We start from the raw sequence: 17634 nt of genomic DNA, 5'->3' as shown, positions 1-17634 counted from the left end.
TTGCCTCAAAATTGTAACATGTTTCTGTGGGTAATTTGAAAAACCCAGTCAGTAAACAAACAAGACCACAAGACAGTAGCACAGGCAAATACATTCAGAGAATATCAATACAACCGAGAACAAGACCCAACATCTATCTTCTCCTTAAAACATCCCCAAGCTCTTGTGTATGAGCCACGATTATACACCGCCAGATGTCAGAAAACGATAACTGAGCTGGCACCAAGGGTTATACATTCCTATCCAACAAAAAAAAAGAAGACGAGGGACAGCCAAGAAGATACCATCCCTTTCAGTGTTTCTCTATTGCCTACAAGAAAATACCGGAGTAACACTCGAGGTAAATGCAAAAGAAAAGGTTTGTCTTCCATGTGCTTCCAGTATAAATCTGCTCATTGTATTTTGAAGACTGTCTTTAATTTTACAACCAACTTCCATTCCTCAATAGACAGATCATCCTGTTACATATTCGTTGCAATTAGCACATAAACAATAACGATAGTGGGATATTAAATATGGTAAATTAACTCACCCGGTAATTAGCTTTAAGCGTATCAATCGATTTCCTCGAGATGTGGCTAACAAGCTCATCATCCATATCAAAATGCCTCCCAAACATCTTTTGCTGTTCTTCTGGATTACTACCAAGAATCTGCAGAACACATGGGAGGGTAATTAATTCTCTTCGGGTCATCAACAAAACTTCTGTCTATATAAGACATGGTGGGAGTCCGTACTTTTTCATAAAAAGTTCACAATAATTCAAAAGCAGAAGTGGGAACCGAAATAACACAAGTAAACCAAAATAAGCAGTATTTCCCGCCTAAGATACACCTATAAGTGAGTTAAAGAGGAAAGGGAATCCCATTCCCTTGGGGGGTGAGGGGTGAGGAGTTAGAGGAGTTCGGGGGTAAGGCCGTACGAGAGGGAATCCCACTCCCTTTGCTTGTCTCAAACAAACACTAACAAAGAGAATCATTAACTTTGATTCCCTTTCCCTTTCTTTTAGACCCCCACCCAAACAACCCCTAAGTGAACTGACCAAGAAAGTGTTTCTTTACCCGTGAAGATTCAGCTGCTGATGTAAGGAACGGAAATAACACAACCAAACCAAAATAAGCAGTATTTCACGCCTAAGATACACCTGTAAGTTTACCACTTACGGAGTACATAAACTACATATTAAGTGAACTCGCCAAGGAAGTGTTTCTTTAGCGGTGAAGATTCAGCTGCTGACTACAGTAGAGGTTCGAATTAACCCTCCTTTTTCCATCCCGAAAGAAATCAGTAGCCTTGTTGCCTCCATTAACATAAAAACCCAAACTCGACCACGTCACAAATACAGTGAATCTTTGACTCCATTGGAGAATAAAATTGCACGTGCAAACTGATTACAAGTATAAATATATCATCATAGATAAATTGCGATTAAAACATTTCAACGATTGTTACTACTTCCTCCAAATAAGGTCTGTGTTTTTCACCCAATATAATTATGTCAATTTCGTTGTGTAACAAGTACCAACATGCAAAAATATGTACAGCAACACGCATTCTATAATAAAGATAGCAGCAATGACAAAACAAAATCTCCTTTATAAAATGAAACAAAAAATAGACCAAAACATACCTTAATGGCTACTTTCTGGCCTTTCTTTGCAATATCAACTGGTTTGTGATTGTTTTCTATCGATGCTATCCGGCCAATATCTATAAACTCTTGCGAAGGAATGCAAATGGGGGTGCCCACCTGAAAGATAATCGATAGTCAATATCAGTCAGCATCAAGAAGATAAGCCCTGCTATAAGCCTATAAGTGAAGAAACCATATTTGTCCACATATAATGACTTAATATATAAACGATATTTACATCTACACTCATCAACAGATATTAACAGTACTAAGTACTAATACAGAGAAGAAGACGAGAGTTGATTTAGACCAATCATGAAATCCCCTAGCATCAATTAAGTTAAACTCAACTTTAACTTTGGCCAAACGCCTAACAGAACCCACACAAATTTATCTTAAGCAAGGATATTCTGAATACATAAACATGGATAGCAGTCAGAAGTCACAATATATGCAAGCCATCAAACAATTGAACAACAAACTATAATTATATAAAAACATACCTTGGCAATGCCTTCAACAACATCCACGCCCAAAACAATAGGATCCTTTTTGTTGAATACACAATTAGGCATGATCTTTAGTACGCAAGGAAATACTGCCTCATCAGCTGCCTCTTTTTTCTTTTCCTCTTTGATATTATCAATGTATGCCTTAAATTGATCAAACAAGTGATAAATGATATCAGCCATGAAGATTTTGACACCAACTTCATCTGCATATTCCCGAGCCTCCGGAGTGACCTTAACATCAAATGCCAAAATGGTAGCATATTCTTTCTTCTTCTCCAGCATAACCCCTGCCTTCATAACATCCTTCTTATGAACAGGGCCTATGCTTACAGCACTGACAGGGATGCTCACAGCTGGGGATTTCAAAAATTCTAGCAATGCTTCCAATGATCCCAGGGTAGATGCTTGCACACAAACCCCCTCACCACTCTTGTCAATTCTGCTCATGACAGAGTCCATGTCTTCCTTTGCTAAATCGGTGATATTCTCAAGGTCATCATCAGGTCCCACAACATAAAGCCCAGTGCCAGCAATTGCATGCTCAAGACCCTATTAATAAAACATAATTGAAAATGCCAAAGAGAAAACAAAGAAGTTGATTAAATTAAAAAAGAAAAAACCAAACTCAAAGTGACTTTAGCAGAAAAAAATATTCGGACATAGATTAACATGAAAATAGGTGTTAGACTGAATTGAGCTGTGCCGCAATTCCAAGCTTGACGAGAATACCTGTGCAGTGATCTTGATCCCCTGCGCAGCCTTAATCTCTTTATGATGGAGATATGTTCCCTAAAAGTACCATATGATAAGTCAAATTGAGATAACAAAGAAAAGGTAATCGTACAACCACAAGAACAAGGCAAACAGCAAGTTGAAGACCCAAGCAGAAATTTTTCTGAAACGCATATGCTGTTATTATCGAACAAAAAAGAAAAGGCACCATATAAAGAAAAAATCTAAGCAACAGAAGTGCCTAGGAGGTAAATGTTAGGGAACAACCAATAAGAACAATTCAAACACTGATAATGACTTGACAATATTGCTCCAAATAAATAGCCTAAGAAGGGGTGTCATACATGATATGACTATGTGGTGCAACAACTCGTTTCATTCAGGGATGACGTATCTCTAGCAATCAAATCAATTAACCTCAGACTGTCATTCATGTGATGTTATTAAATCTCAATAATCCTAGTTTCAAGTAAGAATATGTTCCATGGGAGTCTTTTAAAACTTGAGTGCTTGAAGTTGATTCTGATGATAGTGAGAGAGAACTTCAAAGTACATTAATGTATAAGTAGACGCAATCGGTTCCGTCTTTTGGCTTATACAACGGTGCTATAATTCCAATACACCTGGTTTTAACTTTCAATAAGCATTTGTTCCACCACGTCTTACAGGTATGTCGATATTAGACTGAATCTCCTTTGACATGAAAAGGTTTTAAAATAAATGCCGTGGAACCTCAGGGTATTCGAAGTACCTCCCAAGAGAAGAATGTGATAAGAAGATACAAGTTTTGCAAGTGATATCCACTATGAACAATACTATATAGAAACATAAACAAGGTTTCCCAGATACCCAAGTAAGCAAAAGAAGAGCAGCCGGTGGAAAAATTCCAAGGCAACAAAAGATGAGAGCAGAACCTAATCACAAGCCAGCTGTAGGATAGGCCATACACAAAATATGAGACAAATGCTTAAAATTTTACTGTTTGCATTTGTACCCTATGAACAGCATATGGTTCATGGTACAGGATACAACTGCTCAAATAGATACCAACAAGTGCTTTTTCATATACCTGCGTTTCACCAAGTTGGGCAGAGCATAAAAGCCTCTAATATTCAAAAGTAACTTTACCTTGACTCTGAGTTCCTTCATTGGGTGGGGTGTTAAAAGAGCTCGGATAGTGGTAACGATAGGGCCCTGCAAAAACCAAAATGATAAAAACTTCTGCCAACAACTTTTTAATAATAGGTTTTATTAATATGCTGGGTAGAAAGACAACAATATCTTGCCTGCATGCCACAGACAACAATCTGATCTCCTTCATGAAGCACGCCATTTACTAGTACAACATCTATGGTTGTTCCATGGCCCTCAACCACCTTTACCTCCAATACTGTGCACTGAAAAATAACAACCTCAATAATGAGACATCAATTTTAAGTAAATACTACTGACAACTCAAGGAACTGAAAAGTAATCAAACCTGAACTTTATTGCTAAATGTAAGCTTCTCAACCATTGTCTTCTGTGTCCAATTAACTAATAGCAATAACATATCAGGAATACCTTCTCCACTGTCAGTCAATCATAACACAAGTTAAAGAAAGAACAATCAATTAAAGTTCAAAAATTACCTCTCAACAATTCTGTGGAACAAGGGAATATCAGCCATCATTAACTTATGGTTACCTGATTGCACTAGTAGGTACAATGCTGAATGTTTCCCCCATTTCTTTGTTCTTATAGTATAGTTCAGTATTTAGACCTTGCTCCTTGAATTGTGTAATAATCTGCAAGAGAACGTAAATGCAATTAATAACGAGAAAGTATCACCAAACAGTAATATGCCACGATAAGCTAGGATTAGAGTTAATTTAATTACCTGGGTGAGCCTCATATTAAACTCATTCTGCACATCCCGGGTCTGTTGTTTCATTGCTTTTACAATTGGTGCATTGCGACATGTTTTCCAACCATAAAGTCGGTCCACCTACAAGTAACCGAAAAAACACCAAAAAAAATAAACGATATAGTTAATGAAGATTAACTAGAGATGCACAAGCCATAACTCAATAGTCAACACACCTTGTTCAATGCCACAATGAACTCCGTATTTCTCATTTTCAAAAGGTTAAGTGACTCCAGTGTCTGTGGTTCTAAGCCATGCATGATATCCACAACCAAGATAGCAATATCACACAATCCGGAACCACGTGAACGCAAATTAGTAAAGGATTCATGTCCCGGTGTGTCAATAACAAGAAGACCTGGGACATTCAGTTTAGCGTCAGCCTTCAATTCCTTGGTCCTGTCCCTAATGTTCGCAGCAGGGAAGTAGGTTGCTCCAATCTGTTGTGTGATACCTCCAGCTTCACCTTCCTGTACATTTGTACCTCTAATGCAATCCAGCAGTTTGGTTTTACCAGTATCAACATGCCCCATGATACAGCAGATTGGAGACCTAAGGACACTTTCACTCTTAAAACTAGCTGTTTCCTTGTTGACATGGGCTTCATTACCCTTGTTCTTCCCAGGAGCTTCAACCTCTGAAGGCTTCTGTTTATTCTCAGAAGCCTGACAACTGGCTGGGTGCGACGTAGCCTTCTTAGCAGCAGTAATTGGTGTAACACCTGGAGGCGGTGGCACATCAGCAGCTAAAGGAATAGCCTTTTTACTTTCTTTCTTAGCTGCTGGTAGGGCTGGAGTATCAGCCTCTTCATCATCAAATGCACCCTTTGTTTGAAGTCCAAGGTCAGTATCATCCCAACTTTTAGCATCCCAATCCTCATCGTCATCATCTTCTTCTTTGGCAACACCATTTTCTGGTGTTTCATCAGCAGCTTCAGCTGCCTCCTCTACATCCATTTGAGCCACCTCTTCTGTCTTCTCGTTTTCAATGGAGTCTATATCAGTAGCAGCTTCTTCTTTGGTTTTCTCCTCCTCTGAGGTTTGGGTCTTTGCGCCAGGTGTTTGACCATGATGTTGCTTTGATTTCTTTGTCTTATAGATAGGACGTTTACTTGGAGCACCATCTTCGACTGTTGGCAAAGGAATTCCAGCAGAAAGGAATTGTTTCCTCATTATCTCTAGCCGACGCTGTTCTTCCTTCTGCTTTGCAGTGAGAAGCATTCCCGCCTCTCTTTTCTGACGAAGCTTCTCCTTATCCCTTTCCTTCTTCCTGAGCCTGGCTTCCTCGGCTTGCCTCTCAAGCTCCTCTTGCTTGCGTCTCTCCTCTTCCTCCTTCCTCAACCTCTCCTGCTCTTCCTTTTTCTGTCTTTCTTCAGCTGCCTGACGTCTAGCTAGTGCCTCTTGCATTTCCTTAACATGCTTGGAAAGTTTCCTGTCAGCCACCTTGCCCTTGTCATTCTTCACTTCTTCCTTTTTCTCCTCCGCAGCTGCCTTTTTCTCCTTTTCTTTCTCCTTCTTCTTTTTTTTCTTCTTTGCAGCCGCCGACTCCACAACTCCTTGCTCCTCATCCTCCTTATCACCCTCGACTAAGCTAATTGGTTCAGAGGGCTTATCAGCTTTCTCATCTTTAAGTTGGGGAGCTGGAGATGGATCTGGCTTTGAGACTGGAGGTGCTTCCCCAAGCTCTGCCAGGATCTTATCCAAATCTTCCTCTTCTTGAACAGTTCTTGCACTCTTTTTCTTTTTCTTCTTATTCTTTGAAGTTTCAGAGACTGCACTCGTTGCTTGTGCTGGCTTTATATCATTTTCTTCAATATTACTAGTTGCAACATCAGCTACTTCAGCTGCGACATTATCTCCTAACGCAGCAGAAGCACTGCTGCCCTTCTTTTTCGAAGATTTCCTTTTCCCAGTAAATGTGAGGAGTACATCATCTACCTCGGAAAATCCTGAAACTGGCGGTGGCTCGGAATCGTCTTCATTGTCCTCATTCTCTTCATCCAATAGCACTGCACTGAAAAAATTGCCAGTCTTCTTCTCTGACTTTGATGACCGCTTTTTCTTTCCATCAAAAGTAATTGACTCAAAATCCTCATATGGTTCGTTCTCACCAAGGTTCTTTTCACCAGAAAAATAGTCAAGGGCATCAAAGCCCGATCCATCTAACACAGTACTAGAACCTTTCTTACTTGATTTTGACTTTTTCTTTTTCCCAGAAAACGCAATGACAGCAACCTCGTCATCATTGTCTACACTATGGTCAACTTCAGCCTCATCTCCCTCCTCATCTCCAATGGCATCAAAGGCAGATGCAGACAATAAACCACTGCTCTTCTTTGAACCCTTTGACTTCTTTTTCCCCTCAAAGTTTGGTGCAATGAGTTCATCCTCCTCACTCTGAACATCTTCATCTTGTTCATCATCCTGTTCTTCCAACAAAGCAAAACTAGTTTTTTGACCACCCTTCTTTGAACCTGTAGACGATTTCTTCTTTCCTGTGAAGCTGATCACGGGTTCGTCTTCGTCACTCTGGACATCATCTTCACCCTCAAATCCAAGTATATCAAAACCTACCTTTTTAGTCGTGTTATCCCCACCACTTTTACCCTTAGACTTTTTCTTCCCAGAAAACACACTCTCTGAAATGTCCAGTTCTTCTACCTTCTCATCTAGGTTTTTATCATCATCATCGTCATCAATATCTTTATTCTCTCTTGCTTGCCCACCTTTGAAATTTTTCTTCTTTCCCTTCTTCTTCCCACCAGCTGGTGCTACCTTGTCTTCCTTAACAAGGGACTCTTCAGGTACTTCACTCCCAAAAGAATACTCATCATCATCTATAACTAGATTCTTTTTCTTAGACTTACCAGCGCCACCACCCTGGTGTGGCGCATCCTCCTCTCGCAATGTGGGCTTCTTCTTACCCATCTATTACAACTAATTGCAAGCCCTGCAAAATACAAAATCGGTACACTCAGTATCTCATTTCTGGCCAAGCAAGCTGGCCAAAACCTGATGATAATCATAAAAATGTAAGACTAGCTTACAAAAGCTGACTGACTACCTAACTGCCAAAATATTTGGCCAGTCTGCATAACTATTGTTTTTTAAAAAAAAAAACTGGAGAGGGTTAGTAAAATCAAGAATGGTATTAGCCAACACAGCAATCTTGCAGGACAGCTCGATAAACAGATACTCTCTCCATCACATATTTATGACACATCTGGCTCAACAGAGTGGATATAGGGTAATTTGATCTTTCGATCATTATTGTCCACTGTTCATCTAATAGCAATAACTACATATGGTCCCCTCCCCTCTCCTTGGTCTTTGTGTCAAAAGCAAAGGTAAACAAATGACCGGGACCGAGGGAGCCTATCTTAAGATCACTAGCTGAAGTATTATGTAACACAAAACTGCTACCAACCAAAACGCCCTTGAACAGAACTTTTTGACTTATTGAATTCAGAAAAGTTAAAATTGGAAGGAACACAAAATTAGGAACAGAAGTTGGCAGTATCACGAAATTTGGAACAGTTAACCAAATCCGCTTCAATTCACAAATTAAATTTGCCGCACATTATACATACTGAGATTAATCCGCCTAGGTTTAACATCAATTCGGTTAGAACAATAGAACACTAAATCAGAAACGAATAAAATAAGCGATAAAAAATTAGAGTAAACAAAAACGCAATGGAGCAGACAATAAGCCGAATTGGGCATTTTCCAAATCAAGCAACGGCCGGCGGCGACACAAAATAGGGAAGATTAGAATTGCATCACCAAAACTGTATGCTTCTAAATGCAATCAAACAATATTAACACTTGATGCACCGTTTCAGAAATTAAATTATTACGTAAGAATCTACAACAATATATCAAAACAAAAACAAAAAAACCTGAATCTGGGTAATTGATAAACAGAGAGCTGAAGATAAGTAGAGGTTATGGCGATCTAGAGCTTTGATTAATTAATTATTATTATTAATAATAATAATTGGGGAAGAAAGTGTAGGGTTTTATATGGAGTATTTATTTATACACCCATTTCTGGATTTAAGACTCCACTGCCGTTTAAACAAACAAACAATATACGGAGTATATCGCTAACCCGGTTGTTGACGAATTAAAAAACCTAGAGAGACAAAAACCTAGAGAGACGAAATCCTCTCTAATCAACCGCCTCTTTTTCCTTTTCCCTTCCTCTTGAAGAAACCCCTTTCTTGCCTTCATCCTCTCCGTCCCTACAACCCCTGATCTCCTCCGTGTCCGCCAGAGATTTGGCCGTTTCTTGGCCAGTCTCTGGCGGTCCTGATACTTGATCATCGTTTCTTTTGCCGATTAAGCCATCGGTCTCATCTGTCTCCAGTCGCCATCGGTCTCATCTGTCTCCAGTCTTCATCAACAGTTTGTGTGCTCTTTCCTTATATTTTGTCAGTGACGATTTGTTATGGTTTCAAGACAGATTTCTGGTGGACCGCCTTTCTTCAATCCGCCTGGTTTATAGATTCATCTATCAAGCAGTTGACTTTTAATAGTTTTGTGATTTGCTCAGTTCTTGACATCATCTCACCTCAATATCGTGGTTGTTTGGCGGCATCTACATCTTGCTCCGGTCTCTATTACCTTTCCTTCTCTTGGAGCTTGCGTGTTTGCTACTCTCTTAGTTTATCTTTCTCTCTTGCTTTACTGGTTGATGGAGTTGTTTTTATTGGATGTTTTTTTTCTGTTTGGGTGTGACCTTTGGCGATCTCTTTTTTTTTCGCCTTGTTTTCTGGTGGTGGCTTATCGGTTTGGTCTCTCGGTGATTACGTATCCGTTTGGAGATGATGTTTGGGGTTGGTAGTGGAGGTGAATAGGGTGGGGGCAGTGGGTTTCTTCCAAGTTTCTTTTCCTCTGTTAATCCCTCCTCTGTTCGTTGTCTTTACGTTCCTCTTTCTTTGTTTGGTTATGGCGTATCAAATAATTTTAAACGGTCTCAAGGACATGTTTCGTGGGGATGATTGTCCCGAGATGGATCAACTCCTTCGTGAAGCTTTTCTGGAATGTGGGGAGCCGTCGTTTCAAAGTGTTGGCATCCTCAAAGATAAGGGTAATACGTTTTATAAAATGGGTGTTATACCTTTAGCTTTCTTTCACTACAAGATTGCTCTTAAATTTCTTTTGCTAATGGGTAACCCAGCCGCTTGCGATGAATCCTCTGCCACTGCTCTTGCCCTCACTATCTTTCTAAATTTGGCCGCTTGTGAACTGAAAACACCCGATTATGAGCAAGTTTGCTGGTATTGCTCTTTTATTTTGTTGGTTGATCCTTCAAACATTAAAGCACTTTGCATCTTAGAAGGGGATTAGCTTTTACGCATTTGAATTTACTTCCAAAGGCCATTGATGACTTTGAATGTGCTCTTAAACTTAGTCCTTGTAACAAGGACATTTCCCGAGAGCTGCAAGTTGTAATCGACCGTTTAGCAATTAATTCCAATGGAAAACGAGAATCTTCTGAGTTTGATCCTCTTGGAATCGAGAGGAAAGGGAAGAAGCCTTTTCTGTCTCCGGTTTCGTTTGATGCTTGTATCCCGGTCAGTTTACCCGTGGTCCCTATGGATTCCGAGAGCATTCCAGTCTGTGAACCTACAGTACCTATGGATTCCGAGAGTTGTTTTGTGTCTTCCAAGGTCGAGAATGAGCCTGCAACTCAGACCGTCTCCTCAGCCTCCTTCCATTCAACTCAACTTAATTTTACTAACAAGAAGAAGCCGCACAATAAGCTGAATCTTTCATCTCAAGACTATGAAAGTTTAATGCAAGGAAAAAATTTAGATTTCTTCCACCCTAGATCCATGTCTACCATGAGGGTTCGTCCCCTCATCTCAAAAACCATCCAGACGGGAACTCCCCTGAAAATTAATTCAGGGACAGCAGAAGTTCCCATTTCCTCTCCTATGTCGGAGAGCCTTTGTTCCAGCTTTGAGGACAAGCAGGCTGAGAGTGAACGTGTTGCATTGGTTCAAGAAGATGTCTTTTTCCAAGTTGCTAAGAAGACACGGGTTTCTACTGATTTCTCTGTTGTTAGTAATGTTTCATTGATAATGTTTAATTTTGCAGCGGTAGCGAATGGGTTGCATCACAACGGGCGACGAAATAAAGGCCGCCCACAAAGAAAAAGTCGACCAGGTCCAAGTCGACAGGATCAAGTTTTTACTCCTTCGAGGAAAAGATCAATGGCTTCGATCAACGTTTCAACTACTTTGGGTAGCTTACCTCACTGTATCACTACAGTTACAAGAACCAAGCGAAAGGAGATTCACTACATCGAGTTCGACAACTGTTATCATCCCCCTTTTAAGAAAATCCGTCTTTCATCTTTAGTTAAAACTACGTGTTCGTTCTCTACGATAATACTAGGTTGTTCGGGGGTCTCTAATCCCCCTTTGTTTGTAGTTTAAATGAACGCTTTGTACTAGTTTATTTATTTATGAAAGTTTATTGTTGTCAAAAAAAAAAAAAAAAATAAAAATAAAAAATATCGCTAACCCTACCAATTCAATCTACCGAGTATAATAGTGTACTTTCAATCTCTCTAGTTTTGATAATTTATCATAAACTACTTTTAACACCTAGGGATGTAGCTCAGATGGTAGAGCGCTCACTTAGCATGCGAGAGATACTCGATTTTTTTTGATAAAAATGTTACTACCATTTTTTCAAATCTCAATATTATAAACCTGCGCTAAAGCGATGTTACTACCTCGAATTCCCTTATTACTAAGATTTTCTCATTAAACTATTATATATTTTTTTTAAAACACGGTTTTTTTTCTTAAATTGTAAATTATAATTTTAATGTTTTAATTAAAATAAAATAAAAGGGTATACAATTATAAAATGCAAAATTGCTACAATTATAAAATACAAAATTGCTAATTTTTATTAGAAAATGATTTGATACATCAATCTATATAAATATCTATCTATCTATCTATCTATCGTAATAAAGGAAGCTTTTTTGAGCGATTACAGAGTCTCCAACTTTCCTAAAATACTTAACTAAAATACATTAATATATTTAATAGATATTTGTAGAGATAAACTTTGTCTAACGTGGTCTATAGTTTGTGCAATTGTGCTAACGTGGTCTATAGTTTGTGCAATTGTGCTCATGCTATTTGAGTTGGAGTTGTTTACTAAAGTATTAAATTTCCTATAAAAGAAAATATATATTGTGGGTCTTCCGTACATATCATTTGTTCCCAAATTTATTGATTTTGTTACATACTACTGTTATGTTTTTTTATTTTATTCATGGTGATTGTTTATGTCGCTGTTGTAATTATGTAGTAGCGTTTTTGCGTCCAAAACATCTCTTTTGTTGTATAACTATTAGATTTAAGTTTGTTGTTTTAGCATTTCATTGGATAATATTAGTTTTTTTTCACAAATATGATTTTTCTTTTGTTTACATATGTAGATCATATTTTCAAGGCTATGCATGCAGATGGAGAAGTACAATTTGTAATTTTATCGTGAGTCTCGCTAACTTCATGTAAGCAAAGCACACAACATGATTTCGTTGAGTTTATGTTACTCAAACGTCTTTATTTTCGGTTGAAGCTATGGTAGAGTTTATTCCTAAGTTTTTGTGCATAAGAGTAAAATGAGTTTATATCAATGAGTAGAATACTCTAATAAGAGTATTCGTTCCAATCATATTCCTAAACCAATTTACAAATTACGAAATACAAATTGGATCACAGTATACTTGATCGTCTAAACAATATGCCGATATTATAAAAAGCCAACTACATCAATGTGCCATTCGCATTATGCCTTGATGAAAACGATCAAAACCCTTCCCAACTCATTCATTGTATACTTGCCGTGTTTTTAAGATGGAAAATGAAAGATTATGTGTTTTTATCCACCTACGTATAAGATCTTACTTCCTATATCCCAGTGAATTGTTTACAAGTGTAACTATTAACTGGGACGGAAGGATACTAATTCTTACAGAGTATTAGGTTGCATAAATTACACATATTTCTAATCTTATGATATGCATACTTGAAAATAACATCCTAACAATTTGTAGGGTCGATTCTATCTTATTGATTATGAAGTTGAATCACGTACAAATTCTAAAAAGCATGTGATTTCTAATTTGAATTTTTAATCAAATAACTTTGACACAATAGGTTTTATGGATAATCAAACTACCCATTAAATATATTCTCAATATAAAAGGTAAACAATTCTTAACATAAAAAGGTAAATAAATGAATTTGACAATGACACCAATATTATAGTTAAACAAATAACCGGGACAAAGGGAGTAATACTGTAATACTCCGTATTTATGAGTCTTGGGGTACTCTATCGAGTAGGCCTTACTCTGTCGAGTAAGGGAGTTTTGCGAAATAAAATAGTTTCTGACCTGTTGGGTACTCGATCGAGTAACTAGGGTACTCGATCGAGTAAGGGGGTACTCGATCGAGTAGCCTTGGGTACTCGATCGAGTAGCCGGTTTACGGGGAGTTTTTCTCGGGTTTTGTTAATTATGCGATTAAGATATATAACCTTCCGTCATTGTTTCTAAATCACTTTTGCAAAAACCTAATTTACTGTTTAAGAGAGAAGGCAAGTTTGTTCTTAATCCTAATCGCATTGTTGACAAATCCCGGAGCTAGGGGTGTCGGATTTCATTGTTCTTGGCATCATAGTGTTCCTTGCGTCAAGGGTAAGTCCTACATACCAATTTTATAGCGTTTGGTTGACTTTGTTTAAACCCTAATTTTGGGATTGGGGGTTTTTGTGATTTGTTAAGGTTAGATTGTGATTATGTGATTATGTGATAGGAGAAGGATTTGTAAAGGAGAGGTTTTGAGGCAATTGCTAGATCGTCGATGATTGTGTTGCTTTCCGGTAGGATTTCTACTCGGTATTAGTCCCATAATGGGATGATTGTTGATGTGTTGAGATTGATTGTTTAATATCGTAATTGTGTTGTGACGGTGGTTGATTGTGATTATTGATTAATATCGTAATTGTGTTGTGACGGTTGTGATTGTGATTGTTGTCTCTGGTTCTCGAGATGCGTTCTTGGCTGAGTGGAGTCACTTGCGGGAGTGGCTTCACGCCCTAGTTTCGCCCTTCGTGGAACCCGCCACGGAAGGGGATGTGCACATTAATGGGACAGGGTTATCGCTCGGTATGATGAGCGGGGCTTAGGTGGGAACGGCTGCGGTCCCCCACTGGCAGGGCTGGTCCAGTGGACAGTCGGTGATTGAGATTGATGGGATTGGAGTAATTGTGTGTATCTGTGACGGTTAAGCTGTCTGTGTATCTTACTGTTGATATATATATATAAATTGTGTGATTAGTACTGACCCCGTTTAAATGTTTTAAAAACTGTGGTGATCCATTCGGGGGTGGTGAGCGGTTTAAGCGGTATATCTTGGATACGCGTGGGATCTAGTGGGGATGGAGTCATCACATATCGAGTCTTTAGTCTTCCATTGTGTTTATTAGAACAGTTCCTTTCAGTTGGTTTATAGTTTGAGAACAGTTGTATTTTGCTTACAGTTGGTTTGGTAATGTAATCACTTAAACTTATTTAATAAAGTATGTTTCTTCATTGTCTTATGATTATCATGCCTCGGGTAACCGAGATGGTAGCATCCTTATACCTGAGTGGTCCTGGTAAGGCACTTGGAGTATGGGGGTGTTACAAATGGTATCAGAGCGACGATCCTGAAACCTGTAACCAATAAATCCAATGAAAATAGGGAGTCAATTAAAATGAACCCGGGGTAAAGGTTGTAGGAGCTAATGCAAAGACTTGGGAGACGTCCTAAAGTCGCGAACTCGCCCTACAATTTTGAACCGGTCACCATGGGATATGTGTCGGGATCGTTATGTGCATATTGTGTGCTGTGTGTATCTATGTAGTAGTATGTTGCATGAATTGATGATGATGGCGTGAATCGTATGTTGGTTGATTGTAAAGCATGAAAGTATAATGATTGATACATGTAATTTGGCATGTTATAATTATGTAAGGGAAAGTGTTCTGTTTATATACATATAAAGCAATGCGTAAGTATACATGTTGTTGTTGTCGTTTTGAGTAAGAGTACATAAAGTTGGGAGTGTGAATTGAACATGTGTTGGTTGAATATGTTGAACGAATGTGGTGGATAAATATGTGGCATGATGGATGAATTAGTGGAAAAATATGAATAATCGTTGTATGATAATATGATTTATGATTAAGCATGTTATATAATGAAAGTTATTTTATAATGTTATTATGCTAGTAACATGTGAATAGGGGACTTGATGTCATGTATTTGCGATTTTGTTTACGAAAAGTGATAGAATAAAAGCATGTGGGAAGCCATGATTGGCAAGTTAAATGAATTATGTGCATGATAAATGTTATTGTTTGGCTTTTTGTAGGTCGTAACATGTGGTTAGGGATAGTGGTTTTACAAGTATTGAGTCGCTTTTATTCGCTTTGTTGATGTTTAAGTTGTTTGAAAGAGAAAATCGAATAGTTATGTCGTCGACTACAAAGACAAAGTTGTCTTTAAACTGTTATAACTTGAGATGCGTAAATGATTTTAATGTGATTCCAATTGGAGGTGATAGCTTGTTCTTTTACGATTCTAACGATAGGTCACACGCCCAAAGCGACCAAGAAATGAGTGAGTTATGGTCTGTTTTTTCGAAAACCGGACAAAGGTCTTTGAGAAATGCGTAGGTACTCGATCGAGTAGCCTTGGTACTCGATCGAGTAGGGGGGTACTCGATCGAGTACGTCAGTTACTCGATCGAGTGTCCCTGGTATTTTGTTTTACGTGCTTCTGATCTTCACCTACTCGATCGAGTGCCTGTACTCGATCTAGTGACCCCTATTTTGGGTCATATGCTTATCTTTTGAATTCGTTGCATATTTTGTTTAATTCAAAGTTGTTACATTGCTTCTTTATGCATTGTTTTACATGTATGTTGGTCTTGACGCGTAAGTTACCCAATTTTGTGGTGTAAAGAGTGACACCTATGATGAGTATGAGTTCGGTGGGGAGGACATGATTTATATGTGTTGGGATTGGTAAGACTTAATTGAGGCATAGAGCATGTTTTGTGAGACGAGATGAGTGACATGTTTGTATGTTGAGTAATGAAAATGTAAGTGAATGTGGGCAAGGCATGATGTAAGTTTAAGGAACGTGAGAATGAAAAGATTGAAAGAAAGGATGTGGATAGTAGCAACCTGAGATATATAATAAATTATGGAGGGAGATGGCTAGAAATAGTGTTGAGTAAGAACATATGTAATGAAAGGTCGTTTGGAAATAGTGGTATATAGCGAACTTAATGGGACATGTCGCGACGTGGATTTGCAGATAGTGACTGAGTTTTGAAATTTGTGGCACCGAGCGACGAAACTAATGTGTGATTTCCTTGGGCAATTAACGGTATTAAAAGAGAATTTTGATTTCTAGAGATGTAAAAAGGGAGATGCAATCGTTTAAACAGTGAACGTGGATTTTATGGATAGATTAGTGGCAAGTGTGAGTGATAGCATAATAAGAGAAGATCCATGGTAAGAAAGAGTGAGATGATGTCGGTAGAAAATAATGGAATTTGAGTTTTAGAGCAACGAAGGGGTAACTGGATTTCTAAAGAGTTAGCTAGAAGGAATAAGGGGTTGAACTATTAATTGGTATTATTGAGTGTAAAGAGAAAAGAAGGATAAAAGTAAGCTGAGGAAAATATTCACCGGAGTTATGTGATATAAAGGTAAGGAATCATTGAAATGTGTGATAGCGTCACGAGGATGTTAGCTAAAGGTTATATAGGAGTTTCAGGACAACATGATTGATAATGAGTTTCGAGGAATTAAGGGAGCAAGAAGTTGGTGGAGTATTGGCACGATACGAGGTATTTGGTGGAGAGTTGGATGACAACACAAGTAAGATAGTATTGGGAATAATGTTGAGGTAATTTTGTGGATGGGTTTGATATTCGTTATTTGGAATGATAACCAAAGATAGGAGAAAAACCGTGTTATTTTGATATGAGTGTAAGAGGTTTGATATACGAGCAGTGGTGGTATTGTGGTGTTGTCACTAGTGGTTAAGAGTGATGGTATATTAGAAAGGTAGCAATTCTAAAGAGGTTGATTTGGTAGGGACCTGATTGTTGTGTATGATTGTGAGAGGGTATAAGATGTGGTTAGATGAGGCGGATGCTAATAGTTGAATAGTAAAGGTATGGTTATATTTGGCAGGAAGTGATGGTTGTGCGAATGGGGGAATATGTTATGAGGGGCATATGAGTTAAACTCGGGCGACAGGTAACCTTTATCGAGTGGTAACTTACGTGGTCAGGATTGACTAGTTGGTTGTGATTACGGGTCTATGATATGTGTAAATGTTTGTGTGAGGTTCTGACCTCACAAGAAGTGGTATGGTGTGATAATTATAAAGTTGTTTCATGAATGTTCTGTAATATACATGTTGGATACGAGAACGTAATAGAATGATGTTTAAAAAGGGTAATAATTTGATTAATTTGACATGGCTAGTTATAATTTTATGTGTATTAATAACACATGTGTATTCCGTGAAATGGTAGAGATGATGTTCATGAGATGCTTATCTGTTTATCCATATAATTTGTTGCGTGGTGATTTAATAAAGTGGATTTGAATAAGTTTTTCTTGTCTGAGAAGTTATGCTCAGTCAGTGTTTATGGGAATCGTATGCAGTTGTGATGTCTATCGGTGTGGTTGTGGTGCCTCGGGTGGTGATCCGGGCACGGTACATAGTGTTGTGATGCGGGTAT

At 38.3% G+C, this 17634-nt stretch overlaps 1 protein-coding gene across 6 annotated transcripts; it reads right to left on the bottom strand.

Annotated features, from left to right (window-relative positions):
* Positions 1-54: 54 nt before the first annotated feature.
* LOC141642841 (uncharacterized) lies at positions 55-11493 on the bottom strand. 6 transcript variants are annotated; one of them, XM_074451788.1, is made up of 13 exons: positions 11316-11493; positions 8685-8891; positions 4960-7732; positions 4757-4864; positions 4564-4664; positions 4358-4448; positions 4164-4274; positions 4006-4071; positions 2875-2934; positions 2137-2694; positions 1631-1750; positions 533-652; positions 55-458 (listed from the first exon to the last, which is right to left on the bottom strand). In XM_074451788.1, the coding sequence occupies exons 3-13, from the start codon at positions 7708-7710 to the stop codon at positions 393-395; spliced, it is 4152 nt and encodes a 1383-aa protein (XP_074307889.1). In that variant the 5' UTR covers positions 7711-7732; positions 8685-8891; positions 11316-11493; the 3' UTR covers positions 55-392. The 6 variants fall into 6 exon arrangements, with proteins under 6 accessions (XP_074307889.1, XP_074307891.1, XP_074307887.1 ...); XM_074451790.1 differs by lacking the exons at positions 8685-8891; positions 11316-11493 and adding exons at positions 8897-9281; positions 9359-10897; XM_074451786.1 differs by lacking the exons at positions 8685-8891; positions 11316-11493 and adding an exon at positions 8897-10897.
* Positions 11494-17634: the final 6141 nt, after the last annotated feature.

This window comes from Silene latifolia, chromosome 2 (genome assembly GCF_048544455.1).
Source record: "Silene latifolia isolate original U9 population chromosome 2, ASM4854445v1, whole genome shotgun sequence".
NCBI classification, from domain to species: Eukaryota; Viridiplantae; Streptophyta; class Magnoliopsida; order Caryophyllales; family Caryophyllaceae; genus Silene; species Silene latifolia.
Note: the sequence above shows the minus strand (reverse complement) of the source record. Positions and strands in the feature narration are given on the sequence as shown.